The sequence below is a fragment of the Natator depressus genome, chromosome 1 (assembly GCF_965152275.1).
Source record: "Natator depressus isolate rNatDep1 chromosome 1, rNatDep2.hap1, whole genome shotgun sequence".
NCBI classification, from domain to species: Eukaryota; Metazoa; Chordata; order Testudines; family Cheloniidae; genus Natator; species Natator depressus.
The window spans coordinates 9916534-9941314 of NC_134234.1; the positions used below are offsets into that span (position 1 = coordinate 9916534).

Here is a 24781-nt window from a genome sequence, read left to right on the forward strand (position 1 = left end):
ATTAGCACAGGGGATAATATCTGCGTGTTCTCCTTCTCCGCTGATTGTCTATTCGTGCTTGTAATTGCTGCGGATTCTCCTCTAGCAGGAGTGGGTGGCATATCCCAGTAGGGGAGGGGGCTGCTCTCTGAGGGCAGCAGTTAATGAGCAGCGAGCTGGGGCTGCTGCAATTCTTCAGCCTGGATGGCTCCCCATCCCCGTGAAGAGCCTGGAGAGTCCTGTGCCCAGCTGTAGTGCGAGTCACGCCGAAGGCCCAGGTAATGGAGCAAAAGAAAGTCATCTCTGCGCAGAGGGGGATTGACCCAGAATGCTGTGTGTGGCATCGCCAGGCTGTTTTCCTGCATACGCGAGTGTTTATACCTAGCACTTCACAGGGCTGGGGGAGCATTATAATCCCATTCTCCATCAGGGGAAACTGAGGCACAGGGTATGTGCGTCTTGCTCAAGGTCACTGTCAAGGTTCCTTCCCCACTCTGAACTCTGGGATACAGATGTGGGGACCTGCATGCAAGACCCCCTAAGCTTATTTTTACCAGCTTAGGTTAAAAACTTTCCCAAGGCACAAATTCCTGTCCTTGTCCTTGAACAGTATGCTGCCACCACCAAGTGATTTAGACAAAGAATCAGGGAAAGGACCATTTGGAGTTCCTGTTCCCCCAAAATATCCCCCCAAGCCCTTACACCCCCTTTCCTGAGGAGGCTTGAGAATAATATCCTAGCCAATTGGTTACAAAGTGAACACAGACCCAAATCCCTGGGTCTTTGGACACTGAAAAAAAATCAACCAGTTCTTAAAAGAAGAATTTTATTTAAAAAAAAAAAGAAAAGGTAAAAATCCCCTCTGTAAAATCAGGTTGGAAGATAACTTTATAGGGTAACAAAAGATGCACAAAACACAGAGGAACCCCCTCGAGCCTTAGTTTCAAAGTTCCAACAAAACAGGTATAAACCTCCCTCCAGCAAAGAGAAAATTCACAAGTTGAGAAAACAAAGATAAACTAATACACCTTGCCTGGCTGTACTTACAGTTTCTGTAATACGAGAGACTGGCTCAGAATGGTTAGAATCATAGAATATCAGGGTTGGAAGAGACCTCAGTAGGTCATCTAGTCCCATCCCTGCTCAAAGCAGGACCAATCCCCAACTAAATCATCCCAGCCAGGGCTTGGTCAAGCCTGACCTTAAAAACTTCTAAGGTAGGAGATTCCACCACCTCCCTAGGTAACGCATTCCAGTGTTTCACCACCCTCCTAGTGAAAAAGCTTTTCCTAATATCCAACCTAAATATGCAACTTGAGACCATTACTCCTCGTTCTGTCATCTGCTACCATTGAGAACAGTCTAGAGCCATCCTCTTTGGAACACCCTTTCAGGTAGTTGAAAGCAGCTATCAAATCCCCCCTCGTTCTTCTCTTCCGTAGACTAAACATCCCCAGTTCCCTCAGCCTCTCCTCATAACTCATGTGTTCCAGTCCTCTAATCATTTTTTTTGCCCTCCGCTGGACTCTTTCCAATTTTTCCACATCCTTCTTGTAGTGCTTTGGAGGACATGGATTGATGTCACGTCCCTCTTAGTCCCAAGAGCTAAAGAACACAGAAACAAAGAATCCAAAACAAAGCCCCTTTCCCGCCCACCCCCCTGCCCAGATTTGAAAGTATCTTTTGTCCCCATTGGTTCCTTTGGTCAGGTGCCAACCAGGTTGTTTGAGCTTCTTAACCCCTTACAGGTAAGGAGGAATTCTAGGCTACCCTTCTGGTTCTGACAGTCACAGCACGGGGAACAGAGCAGGCCTGCACAACTCGTAAAGCGGCGAGGGCCATATTACTCCAAAGAAAACAGCTGAGTGCCAACCCCGACCCAGCCCTGTGGAAACACCCCCGACCCCCACCCCAGCACCGCCGGGCCCCACGGAAACACTTCCCCCCAGCGCTGCCCGGCCCCGTGGAAACACACCCTCCTTCCCCACCACCCAAGGCCAGTGCAACTTCCACCTTACAACCCCCCACCCCCCCCACCCCGGAGCCCTGCAGCAGCATCCCCCCCCGCACCCTGAGGCGCTCCCCCCGTGCAGCTCCCTGCCCCCCTCCCCCTTGGCCCGGGGAGCCATGCGGCAGCTCCCCGCCCCAGCTCACCTCTGCTCCACCTCCTCCCCGAGCACGCCGCAGGTGCTCCACTTCTCCCGCCTCCCAGGCTTGCGGCACCAATCAGCTGTTTGGCGCGCAAGCCTGGGAGGGAGAGAAGCAGAGCGGGGCGGTGCTCAGGGGAGGAGGCGGAGCAGAGGTGAGCTGGGGCGGGGAGCGGTTCCCCTTGCCCCACCTTGCCCCACCCCGCCGCTTGCCTACTCACCCCCCGTGGGCTGTCTGTTGTGCAGGCCTGGAATAGAGTATGGCTCTTCTGAGCCTCAGGCCAGCTTCAGCCACAAGACTGGCCACCCTCTCTAAGCATTTAAGCCGTCTGCTCTTTTGACACAGACCATCAAACGTCTTTTGATGATGACCGGGTGGGGCTGGATTTGAGCCGGTGACATTGTGGTCTCACGCCTCTTCCCTTCCGGCCCAGCAGTGGCCCAGGTTGCAAACCCACCCTCCCAGCACAGTTAATGCACCTCCCAGCAAGGGGGTGGGGAAGTGATTCCCCGGCTAGCAAGCCAGCCCCACCCCAGGCTGTTGGTCGAGTTAGAGTGCCCATGCCCTAGTGGAGTCCAGGTGCTTCTGAATTCTGGGCCAGATCCTCAGCAGGTGTCGATCGGCATCGCTCCGCCAGAGTCGACGCAGAGCTACCCTGCTTGACGCCCGCCGAATGGGAAGCCGTGCAATCCCATGGCTTCCGGGTAAGGTGCCGCAGAGCTGGTTCTAAAGCTTTCAAGGGCAGAGTCAGGTCCTGTCTTTGGAGGTGGAACCCCTGTGTCCTTTGCACAGGGCTGCCAGATTTACTCCTGCACGGTGTAGATGCTCGGGCATTCCAGTGATAGCGAGGAACAGAACAACCCCCTAAGATCCTGCTCGTGTTTGCACCAGTGTGAATGCGGGGTGACCGCTGACAGCAGCGGTGGGAAGCCTGGTTTAAACCAGTGTCTCTAAGAACCAGATTGGGCCCTGCACGCCTCGCCTGAGTAAAGCAAGCACCACTCCGGCCCGCTCTGCTTTATCTGTCAGAGCTGAGGGTAGCAGGAAGGCTGGATTCAGCAGCACAAAGGCGGTGAAATCAGTCTGGCGTGATGGAATATGTTCTTTTCATGGCTCTGCTGCGATGTAAGCCATGGAATCTGTTTTCACACAATACAATTATTCCAGGGAACTGTTAGCAAGGGGCTTGTGTAGGGATTTTTTTTTTTTAATTAGTTCTTTTCAGTTGCCTGGTATTTGAGTTCACATTACTCCTTTGTTAACCAGTGCTCCCTTTATTGCTGCGATAAATGCAGCTCATTCTCAGGCGCCTTGCTGCATAGAAAATGAGGGATAATTGCCAGTGGTTTTTTTAATCAAATAAAGGGGGATGTATTTATGCCAGACCCTCTTAACACTGGCTCCGTGGCTTGTTTGTATAACTCAGGTGCTTTAATATGCTTGTAAAGTGAGTGTATCATCTTGGCACATGTTGAGGATAATAACCTACTACCGCTGTCGGAATACACAGACGCTCCTTTAGCTCAAGTGATAGAGGTCTGTGCTTTGGTGCTGGTGGTCCCAAATTCAAGCCCTCAAAACCTATGGTTGAGATTGGCACAAGTGCACTTTGCTTGTGAAAAAGTAAGATGAGAGCTTGGTGACCTGTTCCTGGCACACAGCCTATCAGATGGACGGAGCCCTTTCCTCCCAGGAGCTAGCCTTAAACAGCCTCCGGGATGGCTGCTGAGCACTTCCAACAAAGGAAAACTTCCCAGGCCATCTCGCTGCCTCAGTTTCCCTGTCTAAACCAGCCCTGCTCTCCCTCCCTGCACTGCTGTGAGGCTGAATTACTGTTTGTAAAGGCTTTGTGATCCAGATTCCCAGCCCCATACCCTATCCACGAGGCCACGCTGCCTCTCAATGCCAACAGGGAATTAGCCAGAGGAGACATTACTGTATTTCTTCACTGGTCCACCCAATGGGCTAGCCCTCACTGAGTAACCATGTTATCTTATTGCTTAGCCTCTGACCTTCCTCCCTCCCTCCCGCCATCTTACCCCCTTTTCCCACCATGCCTGCCTTGAGGCCGTGTGCCGTGCATTGGGAGGCACCTACCATGCTCTGGGGCTCTGAAAGACATGCTTGTCCTTGTGCCATAGTCCCTGATCCATCCTGGAGCCAGGCTGGTTTCAGTTGCCCACGTCATTGATTGGCCACTGGGCGTGGCCGGTCATTGGAATTTGGCAGGAGACCAGCTGAAGATGATGAAGGTGGGAAGGGTGATGCCCATCCATCCCCTAACTCTACAGCTGACTCCTGTCTGCCCACCGGGGCTGGCTAGTAAAACTCCCTCCCATCTGCGGTGCAGTGGCCGTGGCTCACTGAACACTCCTGGGTTACAAATCTGGCATGGCTCGGATGTGATATGAGAGGCAATGAAGGAGTTTACTTCCTGGCGGGCAGTCTGGCCACTGTGTCCTGGTGGCTTCACCCGCCCAGCACCTGTGGAGCTGAAACCAGTTGGAGCTGCAGCCAGGGGCTGGGCACCTCTTCGGATCCAGCCCCAAGTTCAGTCTCTGCTAAGCCTGGTTGGGGTTAATGCTCCGTGTGCCATCTCTGCCCACTGCTTTCTCGCTAGCGAGCGGTGCTGTGGCGACAGCCCGGGAGGCTGATGCCCTCTGTGTATCCCTGGGACAGATGGGCCCGCCTTTGGGGGCGAGCGAGTAGCTCAGCTGAGACCCAACAACTTGTCTCATGGAAGCCACCATGGAGCCAGCAGCTGGTAACAACTTCCAGTCCCTCTTATTTGTATTGTAAAAGCACCTGGAGGTGCTGACTGAGATCAGGGCCCTATTGCTCCAGGTGCTGCACATGCACGGACTCGGAGACAGTCCCTGGCCCAGAGAACTCACGGTCTGACTAGACAAGACAGCAGATGGGAGAAAGGATGTATTTCTGGTAGAACTGCCCTTCCGAGCCAGATTGGAAGGGGTGAGCTAGCAGAGACAGGACCTGTAACCAAGCGCAGTCTAGTGAGTTTATCCAAGAGAAAGCTAAGCGGTGACTTGGTTACAGTATCTAAGTCCTTTGTGATGAGATTTCTGATAGTCGCTGGCTCTTTAACCTCGCAGACAAAGACGCAGCAAGATCCAATGGCTGGAAGGGGCAGCTAGACAAATTTGGACCTGAAATAAAGTGCAATTTGTATAACAGTGAGGGGAATTAGCCCTTGGGGCAACTAGAGGTGCAGTGGCGTCTCCATCGTGAGAAGTTGTTACATCAAGACTGGCCGTCTTTCTCAAAGATCTTCTCCAACTCCACCAGAAGTCACGGGCTGAGTGCAGAGTTTATTGGGTGAGGTTCTGTGACCTGTGTCATGAAGGAGCTCAGATTCGCTTATCATACCGGTCGTGTCTGGGGGAGCATCGCTGATTCTTTCAGTCTTCGCAGCTCTCCACTCCCCCCCACCCTCCATCCCTCTTTTATTAAAAGCCAATTAGGCAACCTTGATATTAGTTAATTACCGATGGCTTTACAAGAAGCCACAGCTAGTGAAGATCCGATCTGACTCGCTAGGAAACCATTCTGTGTGTCTGCGAACGGACTGAAGAGAATACCATTTTGATCTCACTGTGTAATTTAATTATTCAGACAGGTCTGTTTTGTGCGTGGTGGGAGGGAAGGGGCACATGCTTTGTGGAGAGAAGAAACCAAACCAACACAGTGCTCAAACCAACACTGTTTCATTTTAACCACTTTGGTCCTGCCTCCGGGAGATGGTGCTTCTGGCAGAGTGCGCCTCCCTGTGGAAGGGCCGTCTCTCAGCTGGAGAGGGGCAGTGTGGTCTAGCATAGAGGGTAATGAGCAGGGATTTAGGAGAGCGCTAGCTTTCCATTTTAGGACTTTATCCTTTACTGTAATGGCTGAGTGCCTTCTCCAGGTAATACTGAGCCAATAGCAAAGTCCCCTGAGTACTTCATAGCTTCCAAGGCCAGAAGGGACTGTTGTGATCAGTCTGACCGCCTGTGTAACACAGGCTAGAGAGCTGCCCCAGAAGCGTCCCTAGGGCAGAACTTTTAGAGAAACAGCCAGTCTTGATTTCAAAACTGTCCATGATGGAGAATCCACCACGGGCCTTGGGAAACTGTTCCAGTGGCTAATTACTCTCACCATTGAAAATTTCAGAGTAACAGCCGTGTTAGTCTGTATTCGCAAAAAGAAAAGGAGTACTTGTGGCACCTTAGAGACTAACCAGTTTATTTGAGCATGAGCTTTCGTGAGCTACAGCTCACTTCATCGGATGCATAGCATATCGTGGAAACTGCAGAAGACATTATATACACACAGAGACCATGAAACAAAACTTCCTCCCACCCCACTCTCCTGCTGCTAACAGCTTATCTAAAGTGATCATCAAGTAGGGCCATTTCCAGCACAAATCCAGGTTTTCTCACCCTTCCCCCCCCCCCCCCCACATACACACATACAGTGCTGGAAATGACCCACCTTGATTATCATGCGCATTATAAAGAGAGGTTTCAAAGAGGGATGGACTATTACCAGCAGGAGAGTGAGTTTGTATGTGTGTATGTGGGGGGGGGGGAAGGGTGAGAAAACCTGGATTTGTGCTGGAAATGGCCCTCCTTGAAGATCACTTTAGATAAGCTGTTACCAGCAGGAGAGTGGGGTGGGAGGAAGTTTTGTTTCATGGTCTCTGTGTGTATATAATGTCTTCTGCAGTTTCCACGATATGCTATGCATCTGATGAAGTGAGCTGTAGCTCACGAAAGCTCATGCTCAAATAAACTGGTTAGTCTCTAAGGTGCCACAAGTCCTCCTTTTCTTTTTTCTTTTTACCATTGAAAATGTCCGCCTTATTTTCAGTCAGAATTTGTCTCGCTTCTGCTTCCAGCCATTGGATCGTGTCAGACTTTTCTCTGCTAGATTGGACAGCCCCCTATTAAATATTTGTTCCCCGGGTCGGTATTTAGCGACTAATCACATCATCCCGTAACCTTCTCTTTGTGACGCTAAATAGACTCAGCTCCTTGAGTCTATCGCTATAAGGCAGGTTTTCTAATCTAATCATTCTCGTGGATCTTCTTTAAACCTCTCCAATTTATCAACATCCTCCTTGAATTGGGGGCACCAGAAGTGGACACAGGATTCCAGCAGTGGTCGCACCAGGGCCAAACCCGGAGGTCAAATAATCTCTACTACTTGAGATTCTGATGTAAGCAGTGTCAGGATGAGCTCCACCCTGACATCTGGTGGTGAGGTGTGGCAAGTTATGGAAAAGAACTTCAGGGGCCGATCTCATTTGCATAGGCACACCCACCCCACCCCACCTAGAATGAGGCCATAGCTGCCCAAACGGTCACTTTGGCTGCTGTGGGATCCCCAGTGTCTCTGTTATTGGGGCAGGAAGAATAAATTGTTATTACCCTGATTATGGGAACTGTGCTTGGAACTGTACTTGGCCTTTTGTTATGATGGAGGGACTCACCATCAACTAAGTAGCACTCACTAGGCAAGAGTCATGGGTTCCAAAACTCTGTGAATGGAGAGAGGCTGGGGGCAAGTATTAATACTTGGTGGCATGGGCCCCTTGGTGAGGGCCTTACATGCTAATTGCACTTCCTCCTCTCTCCACTGTGGAATATCAGAGCTAATTCATTAGAAGTCTAGTTACAGGCTGCTGAGCTCACTTTGGGCTAATAGTGCACCAGCACTGAGGCTCCCCTAATACAAGCTGAATTCACCAAAGAGCTGAAGTGACAAAGAGCTGAAGTCACTGAGCATTGTGTTAAGTAGTGGGGGAGCCTGAAGGTATATTGTGGAGCAGTTTGCGGGACAGCTGGAGTGCCTTGTGGACAGGCTGGTGGAGCAGTTCATAGGACAGGCGGGAGCTGCTGGTGGGATGAGGAGCAGTTCGTGGGACGGCGGGAGCTGCGTGTGGTCCGCAGAGCAGAGCTGAGCGAAGCAGTTTGTGGGGCGGCTGGCAGGGCGGAGCGGAGCAGAGCGGAGCGAAGGCCTATGGAGCTGTGGGGCGGTCAGCTTCAGATCATGTAAGGTGCCTCTTACCTCCGCCCCCATCTCCACCCAGGTTGGGAGGTAAAGCTCTGTAGATAAACTTTTGAACTCTGGGGCTGCCCTGACCAGGGACAGAGACTTTTGGGTCATTGGACTTTTGGGACTTTGGGTGATTTGGGGTTGCTGGACTCAAGAACCAAAGGGAAAGGGCATGCCCCAATTTGCTTGGGGTGGGTTTTTTGCTCATGGATTGTGTTATGAATCCTGTTGGTGGTGTTTCCCCAACATAATGCCACATTGTTTCTCTCTGTTATTAAAAGGCTTTTTGCTACACTCAGACTAGGTGCTTGCGAGAGGGGAAGTATTGCCTCTTGGAGGTGCCCAGCGGAGGTGGTATATATTTGTCCCAGGTCACTGGGTGGGGGCTCGAGCCGGTTTGCATTGTGTTATTGGAATGGATCCCCTAGATATTGAACCCGGCCCTTGTTGCTGCCAACTCTGACGGGCAGAAGGGTTACACCCCTAACCTTCTCTTTGTGACGCTAAATAGACTCAGCTCCTTGAGTCTATCACTATAAGGCAGGTTTTCTAATCTAATCATTCTCGTGGATCTTCTTTAAACGTCTCCAATTTATCAACATCCTCCTTGAATTGGGGGCACCAGAACTGGACACAGGATTCCAGCAGTGGTCGCACCAGGGCCAAACCCGGAGGTCAAATAATCTCTACTACTTGAGATTCTCCAATTTATGCATCCCAGGGTCGCATTCGCTCTTTTGGCCACAGCGTCACACTGGGCGCTCCTGTTCAGCTGATTATCCACCACGCCCCCCAGTCTTTGTCAGAGTCACTGTTTCCCAGGATAGAGTCCCCCATCCAGTAAGAATGGCCTGTGTGCTTTGTTCCCAGATGTCAACATTTAGCTGCATCAAAACACAGATTGTTTTCTTGCCCTCAGCTTACCAAGTGCTCCAAATCACTCCCCCATTTTTGTGTCATCCGCAGACTTTATCAGTGATGATTTTATGTTTTCTTCCCGGTCATTGATAAAAATGTGAAATAGTGTAGGGCCAAGATCTGATCCCTGAGGGATCCCCTGGGAAACATACCCGTTCGATGATGATTCCCCGATTACAGTTACATTTTGAGACCTATCAGTTCGCCAGTTTTTATTCCATGCAGTACAAGATACGTACGTAGGAACGTACCCAAGATAGATCTAGGGCCCAGCCAAACCCCCAGCACTGAGAAGTTTGGCTCTGGATCCAGACACTGACACTTGGACACACCACCATTCCTTCTCCTTCCCATTGAGAAGATAACCCAAGCCATGAATTGTAATGCAGTTGGGAGCTCTCAGGCTACCTGTGCGTCACCTTTGGGTCTTTCTCCACAGCCTTTCAGGGTCTCTTGGCAATGGCCTGCTGTGGCTATGTCATCCCTCGACAGAGCTGGGCACCTCAACCCTTCTTTTCTAACAAGATGGGGAACCAACGAGAGAGGGGCCTCAGTCACTCGAGGAGTCAAGCCTGTAGCTCTTCACCTTCCACCTGGAGTCCCGGCCAGGTCATCAGTGACTGAGATGTACCAGATATTTGGTATCCCCTGCGTGGCCTTAGTCTGGTTTCAGGTGCCTATATCCACACAGGCAGTAACTGGCCCTCTTGTGCCCATCCTCAGCAAAAAGGCCAAAGAAGGACTTTATGGGCCATGGACACTGAATGCTCTTCTAACAAGGGTGTTCTTGTTAAAACACAGATACAGATGTAGTATGAAATGGTGTGTGTGTGTGTGAACACAATTGCCCCCTGCTGGATGGAATCAGAGCTGCCCATCTGTGTGTCATAGGCCCTACACTGCTGTGGTGGGGATTCTCTTTTCACTCCAGGGGCAAGAGCCTGGCCTTTTGGAGCAGGAGAGGGCTGAGTTCCAGCCCTGGACCTGGTGTTCAGAATTGCCGTGGGGCACAGGACAGTGATGTCCTAGGTGGGAATACGTTCTTAAAGGGGTCAAAGTGAGTGGAATTCTACAGCTATCCCCAGTCTACAGGTGGGGAAACTAAGGCACGGAGCGGCTGAGAGAATGATTAAGCCTACTGAAGTTAATGGAAAGACTCCTGTTGATTTCAGTGGACTTTGGATTAGGCCCTAAATGTCGCACAGCAGGTCTTTGGCAGGGGTAGGAATTGAGCTCTTGTCTCCAGAGCCTAGTGCCTTAACCGCAAGACCTACCCCCCACCCTTCCTCCGTCCCATCATCACTGCCACCACTGCTGCTCCTTCGCCCCATGGCTGGCGGCCTGTCGCTTTCTTCTGGGTCAGGGTGGTTCAAGGCACTTGCTTTGCCGCTGTCTCTTCCCCTGGAGGGAGGCGATCGCTTCCCCATAAAGAGCTTGATTGAGCATGAAATCGGGAGGCTGCCCGTGTCCGCCCCCGAATAAATCAACAGTTAGACAAACCGTGACAAGGCAACAGCCGGCTCCGCTGTCAGCTCGGTCTGCCGCGATCAGGGGAATTCAGAGAGACCAGCCCCACCCGGGCTAGCCGCACCACTGCAAAGAGCACCTCTTCCGCACCAGAGAGGCCCGGGCTGCCCTTGCTGAAATATGCATTTCCCAGTTACCCCCAAGCGTCGGCAAGAGTCCCAGCCCCCCACTGCACCCCAGCCCCTCTGCACCCCACTGCAGCATCAGATGTGGCCCAGGACTATCCCAGGCCAGACTTGGGTGGTGCTGAATTGCTCTAGGGGTGGGAGCTGCCCCCTGTGATCCCGACCGGGAGAGTAGCTGGGGCAGGCGGAGGTGGCATCTCTCCTTAAACTCAGGCTCAGTGTTCTGGGATTTCAAAGGCCTCCCTGGAGCCTGTGGGTTTGCGGGGCGTTTCTGGCCAGGGCGTTCGCGCAGCCGGCTTGGCCCCCGCCGAAGGCAGCGAGTACCTTTGTCTGCACGCGGCTCCTCGCACGTGCTGACGTCGCCTGGTCTAGACAAGGTCCCGGCCCAGGGAACCTCCGTTTGCTGATGGTCAGCGTCAGCTCCCCACCCCCTGCTCAGTTATATCTCCTTGCTCCTGGCCATCCCCTCCGACCCAGCCTCTCTTCTCGGAGGTTTGCTGGCGCTCACAGGCAAATCTGCTCTTCCCCCTCCCGCCGGCCAAATTAACTATGGCTCCGTTATTGACATTACTCATGGGCTGCAAGCGAGCAATTGCTGAGTTGTCTGCCGGGGCCCTCGGCCGAACCCAGCACTTGCCTGGCAGGAATGAGGCAGACGAATCCAGCCCATCAGATAAGCAGCGGCTGATGCAGGGCAAAACGGTATTGTTCCTCTAATGTTTCTGCGGCATCATAACATTAAATTACTCGGCGGCGGTGCTATGCATTATCTCTTACATGAGCCGGAGCTAATGGGATTTCATTGCACCCGGCTGCCCGGAATTAGCCTTTCCTCCTTGTCGCTGGTTTCCTGTGGAGACCCTGGACTCGGGTGATGGGCGAGCGCCCCCCCCCCCCCCCCCCCCCGTGCTGCCGGGAAGGATGATGGAACATGAGCAATGAGCCAGGGACGCTCCTCCGAGCCAGGGAGAGACACGTGCCTGGCCACCCAAGGCGTTGTGGCACTCGCTGAACGGGGCAGGAGGTTGCTCCAGGTCGTTTCCTGGCAGGCTGAGGGTCCGCCCTCAGAATGAGCCCCGATTCCAGTCTCGCACCCCTGCCCGTCGCCCACGGCCCTCCGCTGGTCCCATGCCCGCTGTAGAGCGGCGTCGGGGGGGGGGCACTCTGTGTCTCTGCGCTGGCCCCGCCCGCTTCCGGACACCACGGTCTCAGTGCTAATGCCTTCTTCCCTCACAGGGCCGGCCGGGGAAGCCCCCATCCAAAGGGTGCCCACTCAGCATGCGGGGGTGACGGATGAGGCAAGGCCAGACTGGATCCTCAGTCACTGCAGTGTGCAGGAGGGGGATTGATGCGTCCTCTCACTGCCCTGCTGCCATCGCCACCGGGGCACCTCCCGCGGGTGGGTAGCCCCGTCCCTAATTCAGCACTGCCCAGTCACTCTGTACTGGAGGAACTGGAAGATTTCTGCCCATCTCTCTCCTCAGTGGCCTGGGGTACAAGCACTGCACCAGGCTGCTGGGCCAGGAGCAAAACCACCCAGACGGCTTGCTGCAGTTGAGAGGTTAGCACTGGGGGTAGCTCTGAGCATGGCGCACGAGTGGCTTAATTCACTTAGCCTTAATAAAGAGCTTTCGTACAGGTGGGCGCAGGCAGACAGGGCGTGTTTGCTCTGAGGAGGGGGACCTGAAACATTCCTCCACCCCCAGTACACAGCAGAGAGGCTGGGCCTGAAACAGATTGGACAGCTGGGAAATTGAGGCACACAGGGAGTTGAGCCTAGGTCCTCAGGTAGCATCCTAACCCCTGGGCCATGCTTCCCATTCACACAGGCCGCCTGTGTCTGTACAGTAGGGGTGACTCGCAGTCACCATCAAGCTGGGCTGGCTCTGAAGGATAGAGGGTCTGATCCTGCTCCTTTATGCCCCTGGGAATCGGGAGGAACTCTGCTCATGCAGGTGAACTTCAGGGCCGTGACTCCTGATTTACGCCACTCCGAGTGAGAGCAGATTCAGGCCCAGTGGTGTAAAATGGGCGGTGGGATCAGAGCCACGCTGGCCTTCTTTGAGGTCTAATGTCCCACCAGCCTTCTCCAAAGAAGGAACCGTTAACGATCATTTAATCAATCACCCCCACCCCACCCTTATCAAGCAAGGACCTGCTGGAGGCTCGTCCCCCACACTATACCTCCGTGCTTCGGCACCATGAATGAAACGTTGCTGGACAGCATCTCTCAGCCATAAGTGCTGCCCTGGATCTGTCAAAAGCTTGTGCTTCATTTCCTTGAAATGCAGCTTGTCATCTCTCCCCGGGCTGGAGGATCCATTGCCCTGGGCACAGGCTCTGCCAGGAAATCACGTCCCTGGGTAGAACTCTCTGGCCTCAGCATGAAGAGTCCCTCTTTACTTTGAAGACCGGAGGGGGCAAAAGAGGAGATTTGATCTGTCAGATTTGCTGTTCCCCAGTAAATCGGCGCGACTCCCATTTGCTGAGCTGTCACCGGTTCGTGTCTGGCGGAGATGACTGTCAGCGGCTGTGAGTTTCGGTGTTTCCATCAGTGCCGCTTTGCAGCGATTACTCCTTCGTGTTCTCGGCTCAGACGGGCCTGGCGGTGAGATCTCGCTCTGCGACGGGAGAATGGCTGCTAGAATGGGCCTCATTTCCTCCCTGCACCATTTCCCAGTTACACTGGAGTTCTTCTTCCCCGGCCAGCCAGCGTGCCGTGAAGACTCCTCCTTCCTCAGGCAGGGAAATGGCCAGGTGAAGGTCTGAAACCCACCGGGGGGGGGGGATTTGTAACAGCAAGAAAGCCGCTGCTCCTGCAGCTTAAAACGGAGTTAGCCTCAAACTGCCAGGAGCGTGTTTGATATTGCGGGGAGGTGCTTGGGCAACAGGCATTAATTAGCTGGGTTCTCCTCCCTGCCGGCTGTGCAGATCGCGGCCCCGGTGCATCCAGCCGGCAGCCAGAGACCGACGTCTGCAGGTGGAGAAGGGGAGCTGAGGCAGCAGCAGAAGGCAGAGGTCTTGTAGGCAGCGTGGATCTCCGATAGCATATGGTCTGCGCAACTCGTTCTCTTGAACCCAGTGGGGCTGCTTCTGTGGCCTGGAGCCCCTGAGGCTTTTCAGAGCTGGGGTCAAGTCCCTGCCCTGCCCTAGACGCCAGTGGTTTTGGGGCAGGTCGCTCAGGGACAGGTTTTTAACGGTGTTTAGGTACCTGAAATGCAGGTTGGCACCCAGCGAGCTTTTCCGAAGTACTTAAAACACCTCAGTTTCCCATCTGTACAGCAGCCCTGCCGCACAGGGCTGTGTGAGGGTAAATCCATTACAGACCAAGCTAAATGGGCCATATAAGCACCATCGATAGTGTCAAGCCGTCTGGAAGTGACTCACCAGCATGACCACCACGCTCAGGGCAGGCTGTTAAGAACCAGGCACAATCCCCAGATTGGCTGAGTTCTGTACTTAACCTTCACTGGCGAGTTACCAAGTGTAAACTCCTCTGGCAGTTAACATGGAGTCACAGGCAGTCCCCTAGGGCGCCCCAGTCTGTCTCGCCACCCAGGTGAGCCTCCCTTGTGATAGATGGTCCCTTACACCAAGGATCACAGGAATATTCAGGTTACTCCCTGTCCCAGCAGACCAGTCACTTACTCCAGGTCAATTGCACATTCTATCTCACAGCAAAGCAAGTGCTTGTAGCCAATCTTATGATATTTATTATCTCATAAATCCTAATGATTTATTAACTAGGAAAAGGAAAGAAGAGTTATTTACAAGGTTAAAACAGGAAAAGACACACACATACGGGAGATGCAGTCTTAAATTTCAAAAGGTAGTAGAAGCTTCTATAATAAGCAAGCTCTATATGTCCTTTAGGGCTAACCCAGGCTAAGCACTGGGAATCTTTTGCTTATGCCTAGTAATCTTGGCCCCCCAGAGTCCAAGCAGCATAAAGATCCAGTTCTGCCCTGTTCGGGGCTTTGATATCCTTCCCCCGTTCTACTTGGAGCTGCAATGTTTGCCGATGGGAGGCGTTCAGTTGCAAGACTTATCTTCCCTGGCGTAGGGAAAGAGTAAACAACAACAGCCTTGTGTCCTCTTTAATGGCCCACTTTAGTCCGTCTGGCATCGGTGGGCCTTCCTTGTCGGGCAGGACACGAGCCCTTCTGTTGAGACCACACATCCCACTCGTTCGCGTCTCTCTCCTGGCTGGTGATTGACCCAGTCCCAGAGCCGTACAATGCAGACTTGCAGCATGGAATGTGGATGTTATACGTGAGATTAACGCCGGCGGCCACCCGCGAGCGTTCGATAACACTCTTATCACTCTGGTACCCAGTTAGCAATGCCAGCCTGAGTCCCACTCGGTATATGTCAGCGCCCCGGGCCTGGGCTGCCAGCGTCACAGAGAGCTAACGGGGCTGTGTTTGTAGGATCCAGGGCTGTATTTGAGGAAGTCCCACAGAACCTCTGGGGGGGAAGGGAGTGTCGTTACCGTTTAATGAGGCATCATGGGGTGAAAGGACTTGCTCAAGGTGAAAGACTGTTTCAAGCCGGAAGCGGAGCAGGGATTAGAAGCCGGGCCTGTGCTTGGAGCCATTACTTCTGCTGCGGGGCCTGACTACCCCTTTCTCTCCCTGCTCCGAGACCCTGAGTCGACCGTCCTACTGGCTGGGCCCCAGCCCTCGCGACCAGGGACTGGACATTTCCAGGCACGAAGTGTCACTGCCACGTCTCCCGCATTGGCTCAGCCCAGCCTGTAGCTCTCAGGGGAATTAATATGGAAATAGACCTTTCAGACTAATTAACAGCCGTGGAAATGAGAGCAGCCATCCAGCCTAGGGAACCTGGGAGCTGCTTGAAATGCCGGCTGTAGCTTTGCGTTACCATTTCCTTTCGGAGCTGCAGCGTTTCAGTCGACCAGGGGATGGGAGGTGGGCGGGTTGGCTGCCGTCTCAATCCAGACCCGGTCTCTGGGGATCGGTAGCCGTATTTCAAACCTGCACCCCCTGAATCCCAACTTCCGGGAGGTCCCCAGCTCAGGAAAGCGCTGACAGTCAGCGAGACCTACGCAGGTCCTGACGTGCTGCCCTGAGGCATGCCCCTCGAGCCTGAGGTCAGATGACCAGGAATTGTTATGAAAGTCCCGGCTTCTAAATTGGATGCTGTCGTGGGGTTTGGTTTGTTTGATTCATTCACAGCAAAAAAAAAAAAAAAAAAAACCAATCTCAACTGGCCATGGGTAAACTGAGGCAGGAAATTAGAGTACAGCCGGCCAAACAACAGGAGGGGAGACTTAATTGCAAAGCTCGTTAGTGGCTGAGAAGATCATTAGAGGCCCAATCACACAGCAACGCTGGGAGCTTAGGGTACCAGGTTCCTGCTCCAGTGCATGGTGAGCTGAGGATTCGTGCGGTTTGTGGCTGGTGTGGGGGCTTTCTGTGGGCACCCTGGCCCTCCTCCCTGTGCCACGCAGTGCCGTGTCTCCCCACACAGGAGCGAGCGGGGGCGGGTGGCGTTTGGGCTTCACAGTGCACCCGGAGAGCAGCGGCCATTCCAAAGGCTTCGAGCGCGGGCTCGCATGGGAGCTGCGCTCAGCTTGTGTGAGGCTGGGGGTGCCCCGTGCCACCTCCCGCTCCCTCCTCCCTCCCCCAGATCAGACCCCACCTGCGGCTCCCTCGTCACAGCATGGGAGCGCCTCGCCCCACTGGTAGAAACTGCCCTCGCCGCACCCCGGGACGGGTGATCTCCATCGTACAGACGAGGCACAGGGGGACGAACTGAAGTGTCCAAAGGTCACACAGAGGGCGAGTGTCTGGGCCAGGAGTTGAACCCCGATCTCCAGGTCCCCGTCTGGTGCTGTGTCCGCCAGGCTCCTTCCTACCCAGAGTCAGAAGATAGTCTCGCTCAGAGAGAAGAGAGGCGATGCCCATGTGTATGCAGGGCTGATGGCCTGTTCGAGCCCCGAAACGTGTGCCCCTGTGACTGAGTGCAGTGCTTTCTTCCCCCTAGGAGCATGTGTACATTTATCTGCTGGACGGAGAAGCCAGGCTGACCTGCGACGACCCTCCCCACGAGCTGCCTCCCGAGGGAAAGATCAGGTAAGCCCCAGCGGTGGTTACGCGCAGCAGCCCTGTCTATGTCCCATAGCCATGCAAAAGAATCCCCTTGCTCTGGCTCAGCTGCACTGCACCCCTCAGGAATTAGCTATCGATGAGACCAGATTTTCACCCCATTTTGCGGGACTTGAATGTGGGTCTCCTATGTGCCAGGCTGGCCACCTACCCACCCGGCTATAGAGACTCAGCATTTTCCTGAAGGCCAAAATGTCCCAGGCTCGGTCCAAGCCCCGCAGGTGAACTTGGGGGACATGTTTGAGCCAAGTCATTTCAGCTGCTTTTTGTGGGGGAAAAGGGAGGGTCAAAGCCCTTGGTTCTGTATTTTTCAGTTGAACGTTCTGGGCTTCCTTTGAGGCACCAGAATTCGGACACTCTTTTAAAAACGTCAGCGATTCTTATTAGGCCCGTATAGTCTGGTCTGATTATTTTAGGAGGACTTTAAAAAAAAGAGTTTGCGGTGTTGGGATTTTCTGATTAAAGTAAGAGGCTGGTGTAACTTTAACGACGATTGAAGGGAGGAACTCCAAACTTGGCTGCTTTTGTAGCCCTGGCTGCAGCCGGAAAAAATCCTCCAGTGTGAAGAAAATGAACTCAGGACTGGGGAAGTTCTGACCCTGCGAAGGCAGCATGGTTATACACAGCCATGTGCTTTTCAGTGCTTTCTAATGACGAGGGGAATTAACCGACGGAGCACCTTATCTAGGGACATGATGGATTTGTCACTTGACATCTTTAAGTCAAGACTGGACACCTTGCTGAAAGCGATGCTCAAACAGAAGTTATGGGCTTGATACAAAGTTTACTGGTGAGGTTCTCTGCTCTGTGCTATGCAAGAGATCAGACAACTGGCTGTCGTGGTCCTGGCTGTATCTATGAATCCAATGGGACAGGGATTTGTCTCTGTCTTTATGTATCGAGGCTTGTCCCATTGGGCAGTCCGTTGCTGCGTGGCCCCAGGCGAGAGATGCGGGACTGTGGCAGGGATTTCTAAAGCTCTTTTGAAAATGTTCTGTGTGCCCTGATCGCCACCCTCTATTGGGTAGAATCAGCACTGCTCAGCAGTGTGTCATAGGCCCGATACTGTTGCCAGCTACTGAAGGTTCCCCTGTGACTGAGGGCTGGGTTTCTTTCTGAGCAGGAGGATCTGGATTCTAGCCTTGCTGCTGTTTTGTACCTCCAGTAAGAAATGACGCAAAGTGGAGCAATAAGCATGGAATCCCCGGTGGCCCTGGGTTTGTTACAATATATTCTCGCTTTCTCTAGTTATTCGGTTCTCCGGGGTATGAGAATAAATCACTGGCATTTCTTCTTGACTCTCATCTGCTGCAGAATTACTGCGGCCTGGGCTGGCGTTCGTTAGGAAGCAGCCGGCTTGCTGAGTAGACCATTAACCAGAGATCAATGGAGTTGGTACAAAGCTTCATTCAGTCATTTGAGTTCCTCTCTCTGCAGCATGAAATCACTTGCTAGCCAGTCAAATGGAGCAGCGGCGGGGAAGGGGGGGGCAGATTTACAAACACAGCACTTTGCTTTCCCATTTGCCTGTCCCCGGGAATTGTTTTACATCTGTACGGGAATTTACGGCTAATGGGAGTGAAGGCTGAGGCAGCCCTAGAGGGACAGTGAGGGAGCACTGTACAAACTTCCCGCACGGCTCTGCCAGTGCATCTCAGTCCTGGTCTTCAGTTCCACCCTCTGCTATTCTAGTCCTGGCCCATCACGTGGGCCTGATTAACAGCTGTTTGCTAATCCACTGCCTCACGCAGGATTCCTGTTCTGTGGGTCCTTTTAAATGTTTTCAAGTGCTGGCAGCCCTTAGTAATTCTGTGGCTCCCAACACCTGGGTATCTGAACAGCACTCAAACTCTGTGAAGTCAGTCAGTGGCCTTGTTCTCCCCATTTTAACAGATGGGGAAATTGAGGCATGGAGAGGGGAAGTGACTTGCCCAAAGGTCACACGGGGAGTCAGTAGCAGAGCTGGAAATAGAATCCAGTAAGGGGAGAAGAGTTGGCCTTATGTATACAAATATCACTTCACCCATCACTGAAATGCAACCGCCTCTGGGGTGCAGTGTGGCAGCTGACTCACCTGGAAGGGGAAGACTGTCCTCTGTAGGGAAGAATTGTTTTTTCCATTCGTTCATTAGCCCTGCTAAAGATCGCTGCTTCACAGACATTTTTGAAAAACATTCTAGTACCTGGGTGCACCAGTGATGGGCATCCTAAAACCGCCATGGACAGATGGCTGGATAGGAGTTTCGTTCTGCGCAGGACGGAAGGAGGTGGCATCCTTCATTTTTTATTTATTTGTGTGTAAGGACAATAGCATGAAAACAGGATTATTGTTATTTAGGAATCTTAATCCTCTGCTTTTGTGACATCGTTGTCTCCATGGCAACGAATTGTGATGTCAAAACAGAGGATTATGACCTCACTGGGGGGAGAGGGAACTGAAAAGCCCAGGGAATCCTGGTTTCGTGCAACTCCCCCTGCAGTGGAAAAGCAGGCTAGGGAGAGAAGCAGTTAATTCTGCTCTGAGAGCAGCAGGCCTATCTCTGAACACAGCCCGCTTTTCCCATGTGCATCCAGAATTTTCCTGGCAGCGTGTCGGGGAAGCCTGCCACTGCTCTGCTCTGTGAGGCCTTCAGACCCCAGGGCTGACAACCCCACACCTTTCGCTGGCTCTAAAATGTACATCCTCCTGCCCCAAAAGCACAAGCTCCTTCCTCATGCACTAGAGGAGAATCTCCATCAGCTGCCTGCAGTAGAAGATCTATGACACACACCTGGGCAGTTCCCATTCTATCCAGCAGAGGGCAATGGTGATCTAGATACACTAGCCCATTCATTACAATACTTGTGTAAACCCAACTTTCTCCCCCCTGTGCTTCTCGGCTCCCTGACTCCACTGCTAACTAGGTTTGCTCTTTTCTGCTCTGGGAAAGGAGAGGCTCTGTTAGGCAATAAGCTGAGAGAGAAGGAGGCAGAAATTAAATTGTTCCATTCAGTGACTCAGCGCTCCACCCCTACTTAATTTCTTAGCTGCCGTATATCTCGGTCTGGCACCAGCTCCATGAAACGCTGTCACCATATTAATAAAGCCAGAGGGTTTTATAGCTCTCAGAGTCGCTGGGTTTTAAGCTTGGTTTTCTGGTGCATTCCAGGATGGCTCTAGGGGTGCAGTGATAAATACATTGAGATTGTAAGGCGCTCAGCTGCTAAAGGAATGCGGGCTGCATAAATTCAGCATAAGAGAATGGTAACTGGAGATAAGTACCTCAGGGATGGCAGTTTAATGATAAGAGAGAAACCATTGCAAGCTCTAACCGCTGCTGCAGAATGTCGGCGTTTCCAAAGTAGGAAGCCTTGTTTCTATGCGACGCAGAAGTAGCTGTGGAACTCCCTGTGGTAGGAAATTACTGAGGCAAATCATGAGAATAGCAGCGGATAAGAGAAGAGTCGGAAAGGCTTTCAGTTCTTCGGCCTGAGCTACACGCAGATTTTGTACCGGTCTAACTATGTCAGCCAGGGAGGTGGCTTTTTTTACCGATACCCTTAAACTGGTAAAATGCCTCGTGCGGATGCAGTTACCTGGTACACCCTGTGCTCTCATCCCTCTGCCCGTACCCGTATAATGGGGAGCAAGGGAAGGCGATGTGTTTTGTGCACACGTGGTTGGGAGTTCTGTTTGCTGAGACTTCCTCTGGGTGCAGCTCCCTGCCTCCGGCTCGGATCCTGGCCTGCCCCACAGCCGCCTCATTCATCCAGGTCGCCCTTCCCCAGCAGGGCCCCTCCATAGCCCCGCACGCTGCAAGCTCCCTCTCGCTATGAATCCCTCACCGTGGAGAGGCGCTGATCCTGTTCTAAGCAGGGACTGGCCCGGCAGCCAGCGGGTGTCAGCCTGGCCCTGCTTGACAAACAGGGCCACTACGGATGTTTCTGAGCTGCGGGAAGAAACGAACACGCAGAGGGAGGAGACTGGCAGGGGCTGGCGTGGCGCTGGCTCTCCCAAATGCCAATCCGGGAGACTTTTCGTGCCGAACCAACAGCCCCGGAGACTTCCATGGAACAGGTGCCGCAGGAGCAGCAGCAGGCCAAGCGATCCCCGTTGAAGGGCTACTGCCCAGCCCTGGCATGAGGGGAGGAGACCGAACCCAGGCCCCAGTCTACCCTGGGCCTCTCTGCTTAGGAGCATAAACTCAGCCCCAGCTGTGGGCAGATCAATCGGCCCTTTTAGGGCACAGACGCGGGATCATCATTTTGCTCCTTGCTGGGGACGGGTGCCAGTCAGCGCAGGAGATGGGACACCTCGGATGGAGATAGATCATCGGCCTATCTTGCTCATTGGTCCATGCACAGGAGTGTGCCTGGGACCAATGTCCACGGTGAGCGCTGGATAATGAAAGCGGGGGAGCTTCTGTCTGGTTTGCCCCCGCTGGGGTTGCTAGGGCGGGTTCCACCATTTCACACGCACAGCCGGTGCTGCGGCCGTACTTCTGAGCCCTGCCCCGCCCCGCCCCGCCGGGTTATGGGGGAGCTGTGCCCACGGCCCAGCATGCTGCCCAGTCCCATCTCATTGTTTCCGGGGCTCCCCCCCCGCCCCCGTCTGTGTGTGTCCATCCGCTGTCTTTCAGCTTCCATTCAGCTGTTCGGGGCAGGGACCATCCGTCAGGTGTTTGTATAGCACCCACTGCAATGGGCCCCTGATCCAGGATCTGGGCCCCTGAGTGCTACTCCAATGCAGATAATGATTAGGAATCTCCATGCACTGAGAGCCTGGCGTTCCTGAGTCGCTGAGCAGCGACAACTCCAGTTGCAGCCAACCGCAGCTTTGCAAATCAGTCCCCCAGCCTCATCCTAACAATCCCTAGCTCTTACCTAGCACTTTTCATCCGCTGCTCTCAGGGCGCTTTACAAAGGAGGTGAGTGGCATGACCTCCATTTCACACATGGGGAAACTGAGACACGGAGCATTCAAACAGCAAGGCACTGATTGATCCAGGGTCTTGGCCTTCCGGAAACTAACAGACTCTCCGAGCTGACCTGGTTTGTCCCACGTTCCTGGGCAAGGCAGGGAACTCTGCCTCAGTCGTTCTAAAGTCCTGGTCTGGAATATGGAAGGGATCATTCCAAGGTGTTCACTTCCATCACCAGGTCTCGATGGCGCCAGCTATTGTGGGACAGCAAATAAAAGCATGAGGCAGGGAGTCGAGAGACTCCGTCACTATCACTGCCTCATTCTGTGACCTTGGGCAAGTTCCTCCTCTGATCCGTGCCTCAGTTTCCCTACCTGTAAAATGGGGGTGGTGACACTGACCTGCCTTCGTAACGTGCTGCAGGATCTAGGCATGGGAGCGCTGGATGTAATTGTTAGTTTCCTATGCGGCTGAATTTCCTCTGTATTTAAAAACATAATGGATTGCTGAACTGATTAAATTGGAGATCCGGAGCAGCGACCTGGCTGCTGATCCTTGTGGCTAATGGCCCATCTGCTGCATCATCGGGAGCCGGTCACCTGGATGTTCCCACTCTGGGAGCGCCACAAGCAGCCAGCCCTGGTTTAATTAAACTTTTTAAAGACAGCTTTGTAAAAATACTGCGGTGGCCTGGAGAAACGGATCCTGGGTGTGTTTGGAAGCGAAATACTCTGACGGGTTTCAGGATAAATTATTCAGGTCCGGGTGGGGGTGGGAAGCTCCACGCATGCAGAGACTTTTTCAGTCAGCGGTGGCAGAGGAATAGATCTGTTCCTGGCCAGGATAGATTCACACAGGCAGAAGCTGTTCGCTCCCAATGCCTTGCTCCTCACAATCAATGGCTGCAACAAAGTAGGATTCACAAAGCTGTGTGATCAGCATTATGGAGCCCCCCCACCGCTCTCATCACCGGGAATTGAACCCAGGATTTCTGGAGTTTGAGCCTTTGCAGGCAGCTAGAGGACTAAACCCCCAGTGGGGAGCAGTCGCAGACTTGTATCCTCTGCAGATCAGGTGTGGACGGAGGCTCTGGGAGGCACACACTGACTGCTGTGTGACAGCGGCATGGGCTGGTGCCATCCCCCCAGAACTAGAATGAGATTGACAGGTAGGAAGGAACTGAGAAAAGAGCCACGAACAGCTTGGCAGGCTGATTTATGGGATATTATGAACTATCACGTAAACGTAGGGTGGATTCCTTGGCTGGTGAGAGATCCTGGCCTCGTTTGCTCTGAAGTCCTGGTGTGGAATAGGAAGGGGTCGCTCAAGGTCAGCGTTTTTCAACGTTTTTTTATTTGCGGACCCCTGAAAAATGTCTCTTTGGAAATCTTTGCCCTAGTCTGCAGATCCCCAGGGGTTGTAAACCACTGCTGTAGGTTGTTAGCTGCCGTCAGGGGTTGTGTGTGTCACTGGGCAGGACAATAGAACAGATAAGGCATGAGACGGGGTCAGTTCTGCCACTGCCCTGCTGTTTGGCCTTGGGTGAGTCCGTCACCTCTCAGTGTGTGTATCTCAGGGGATGAGTCTGCAGATATTTGACCCCGAGCAGGGAAAGGAATGATTTAGCATGGCAGCCAGCATATGGGATGAAATGGGGAGATAACATCAGGGCTGATTACTGGTGTAACCCTTCTGCCCGTCAGAGTTGGCAGCAACAAGGGCCGGGTTCAGTGTCTAGGGGTTCCATTCCAATAACAATGCAAAACTGGCTTGAGCTTCCACCCAGTGACCTGGGACAAATATATACCACCCCCGCTGGGCGCCTCCAAGAGGCAATACTTCCCCTCTCGCAAGCACAGAGTCTGAGTGTAGCAAAGCCTTTTAATAAACAGAGAGAAACAATGTGGCATTACGTTGGGGAAACACCACCAACAGGATTCATAACACAACCCGTGAGCAAAAAACCCACCCCAAGCAAATTGGGGCATGTCCTTTCCCTTTAGTTCTTGAGTCCAGCAACCCAAAATCACCCAAAGTCCCAAAAGTCCAACGACCCAAAAGTCTCTGTCCCTGGTCAGTGCAGCCCCAGAGTTCAAAAGTTTATCTGCAGAGTTTTACCTCCCAACCTGGGTGGAGATGGGGGGGGGGTGTTAAGGGGCACCTTATATGGTCCAAAGCCGATTGCCCCACCTCTCCATGGGGCTCCACTCTGCTCCACCAGCCGTCCCATGAATCACACCGCTCTGCCAGCCGCTCCCATGAGCCGCTCCAGCCATCCCACGAACTGCTGTGCTCCAAGAGCCGCTCTGCTCTGCCAGCCGTCCCGCAAACTGCTCCACAATATATCTTCAGGCTCCCCCACTACTTAACACAACACTCAGTGATTTCAGCTCCTAGTAAGTTTAACTCTTTTGTGATTTCAGCTTGTAGTAGGGGAGTCTCAGTGCTGGTGCACCGTTGGCCCAAAGTGAATTCAGCTCAGCAGCCTGTAACTAGACTCCTAATGGAATCAAAATTAGCTTTGATATTCCACAGTGGAGAGAGGAAGTACAATTAGCATGTAAAGTCCTCACCGTGGGGCCCATACCACCAGCTATTAATACCTATCCCCAACCTCTCTCCATTTGCTGGGTTTTGGAACCCATGACCCTTGCCTAGCGAGTGCTGCTTAGTTGATGGTGAGTCCCTCCATCATAACAAAAGGCCGAGTACAGTTCCACTGTCCTTGATTCACATAATCAGGATAATAACAGTTTATTCCTGCCCCAATAACAGAGAAACTGGGGCTCCTATAGCAGCCAAAGTGACCATCTAGGCGGGGTGGGTGTGCCTATGCAAATGAGATCAGCCCCCTGAAGTTCTTTTCCACAACCCACCACGACTTGCCACCAGATGTCTGGGTAGAGCTCATCCTGACTGCTTACACTAGGAACAACTTCCTGGCTGTGAGCTGGCATTAGCCATGGAAGGGTCTCCCCACAGAAGCATGGGAGCCCAT

The 24781-nt window shown here is 53.0% G+C and overlaps 1 protein-coding gene across 3 annotated transcripts in view; it reads left to right on the forward strand.

Moving 5' to 3' along the window:
* The window catches only part of PDE2A (phosphodiesterase 2A), a 373086-nt gene that overhangs the window by 246102 nt on the left and 102203 nt on the right, over positions 1–24781 (forward strand). For all 3 annotated transcript variants that reach the window (XR_012639805.1, XM_074954538.1, XM_074954551.1), the window contains one exon: positions 16761–16849. Coding sequence is in view for 2 of the 3 variants with exons in the window: in XM_074954538.1 (XP_074810639.1) it covers positions 16761–16849 (89 nt within the window). In the remaining variant the exon portion in view is untranslated. The remainder of the gene's footprint in view (positions 1–16760; positions 16850–24781) is intronic.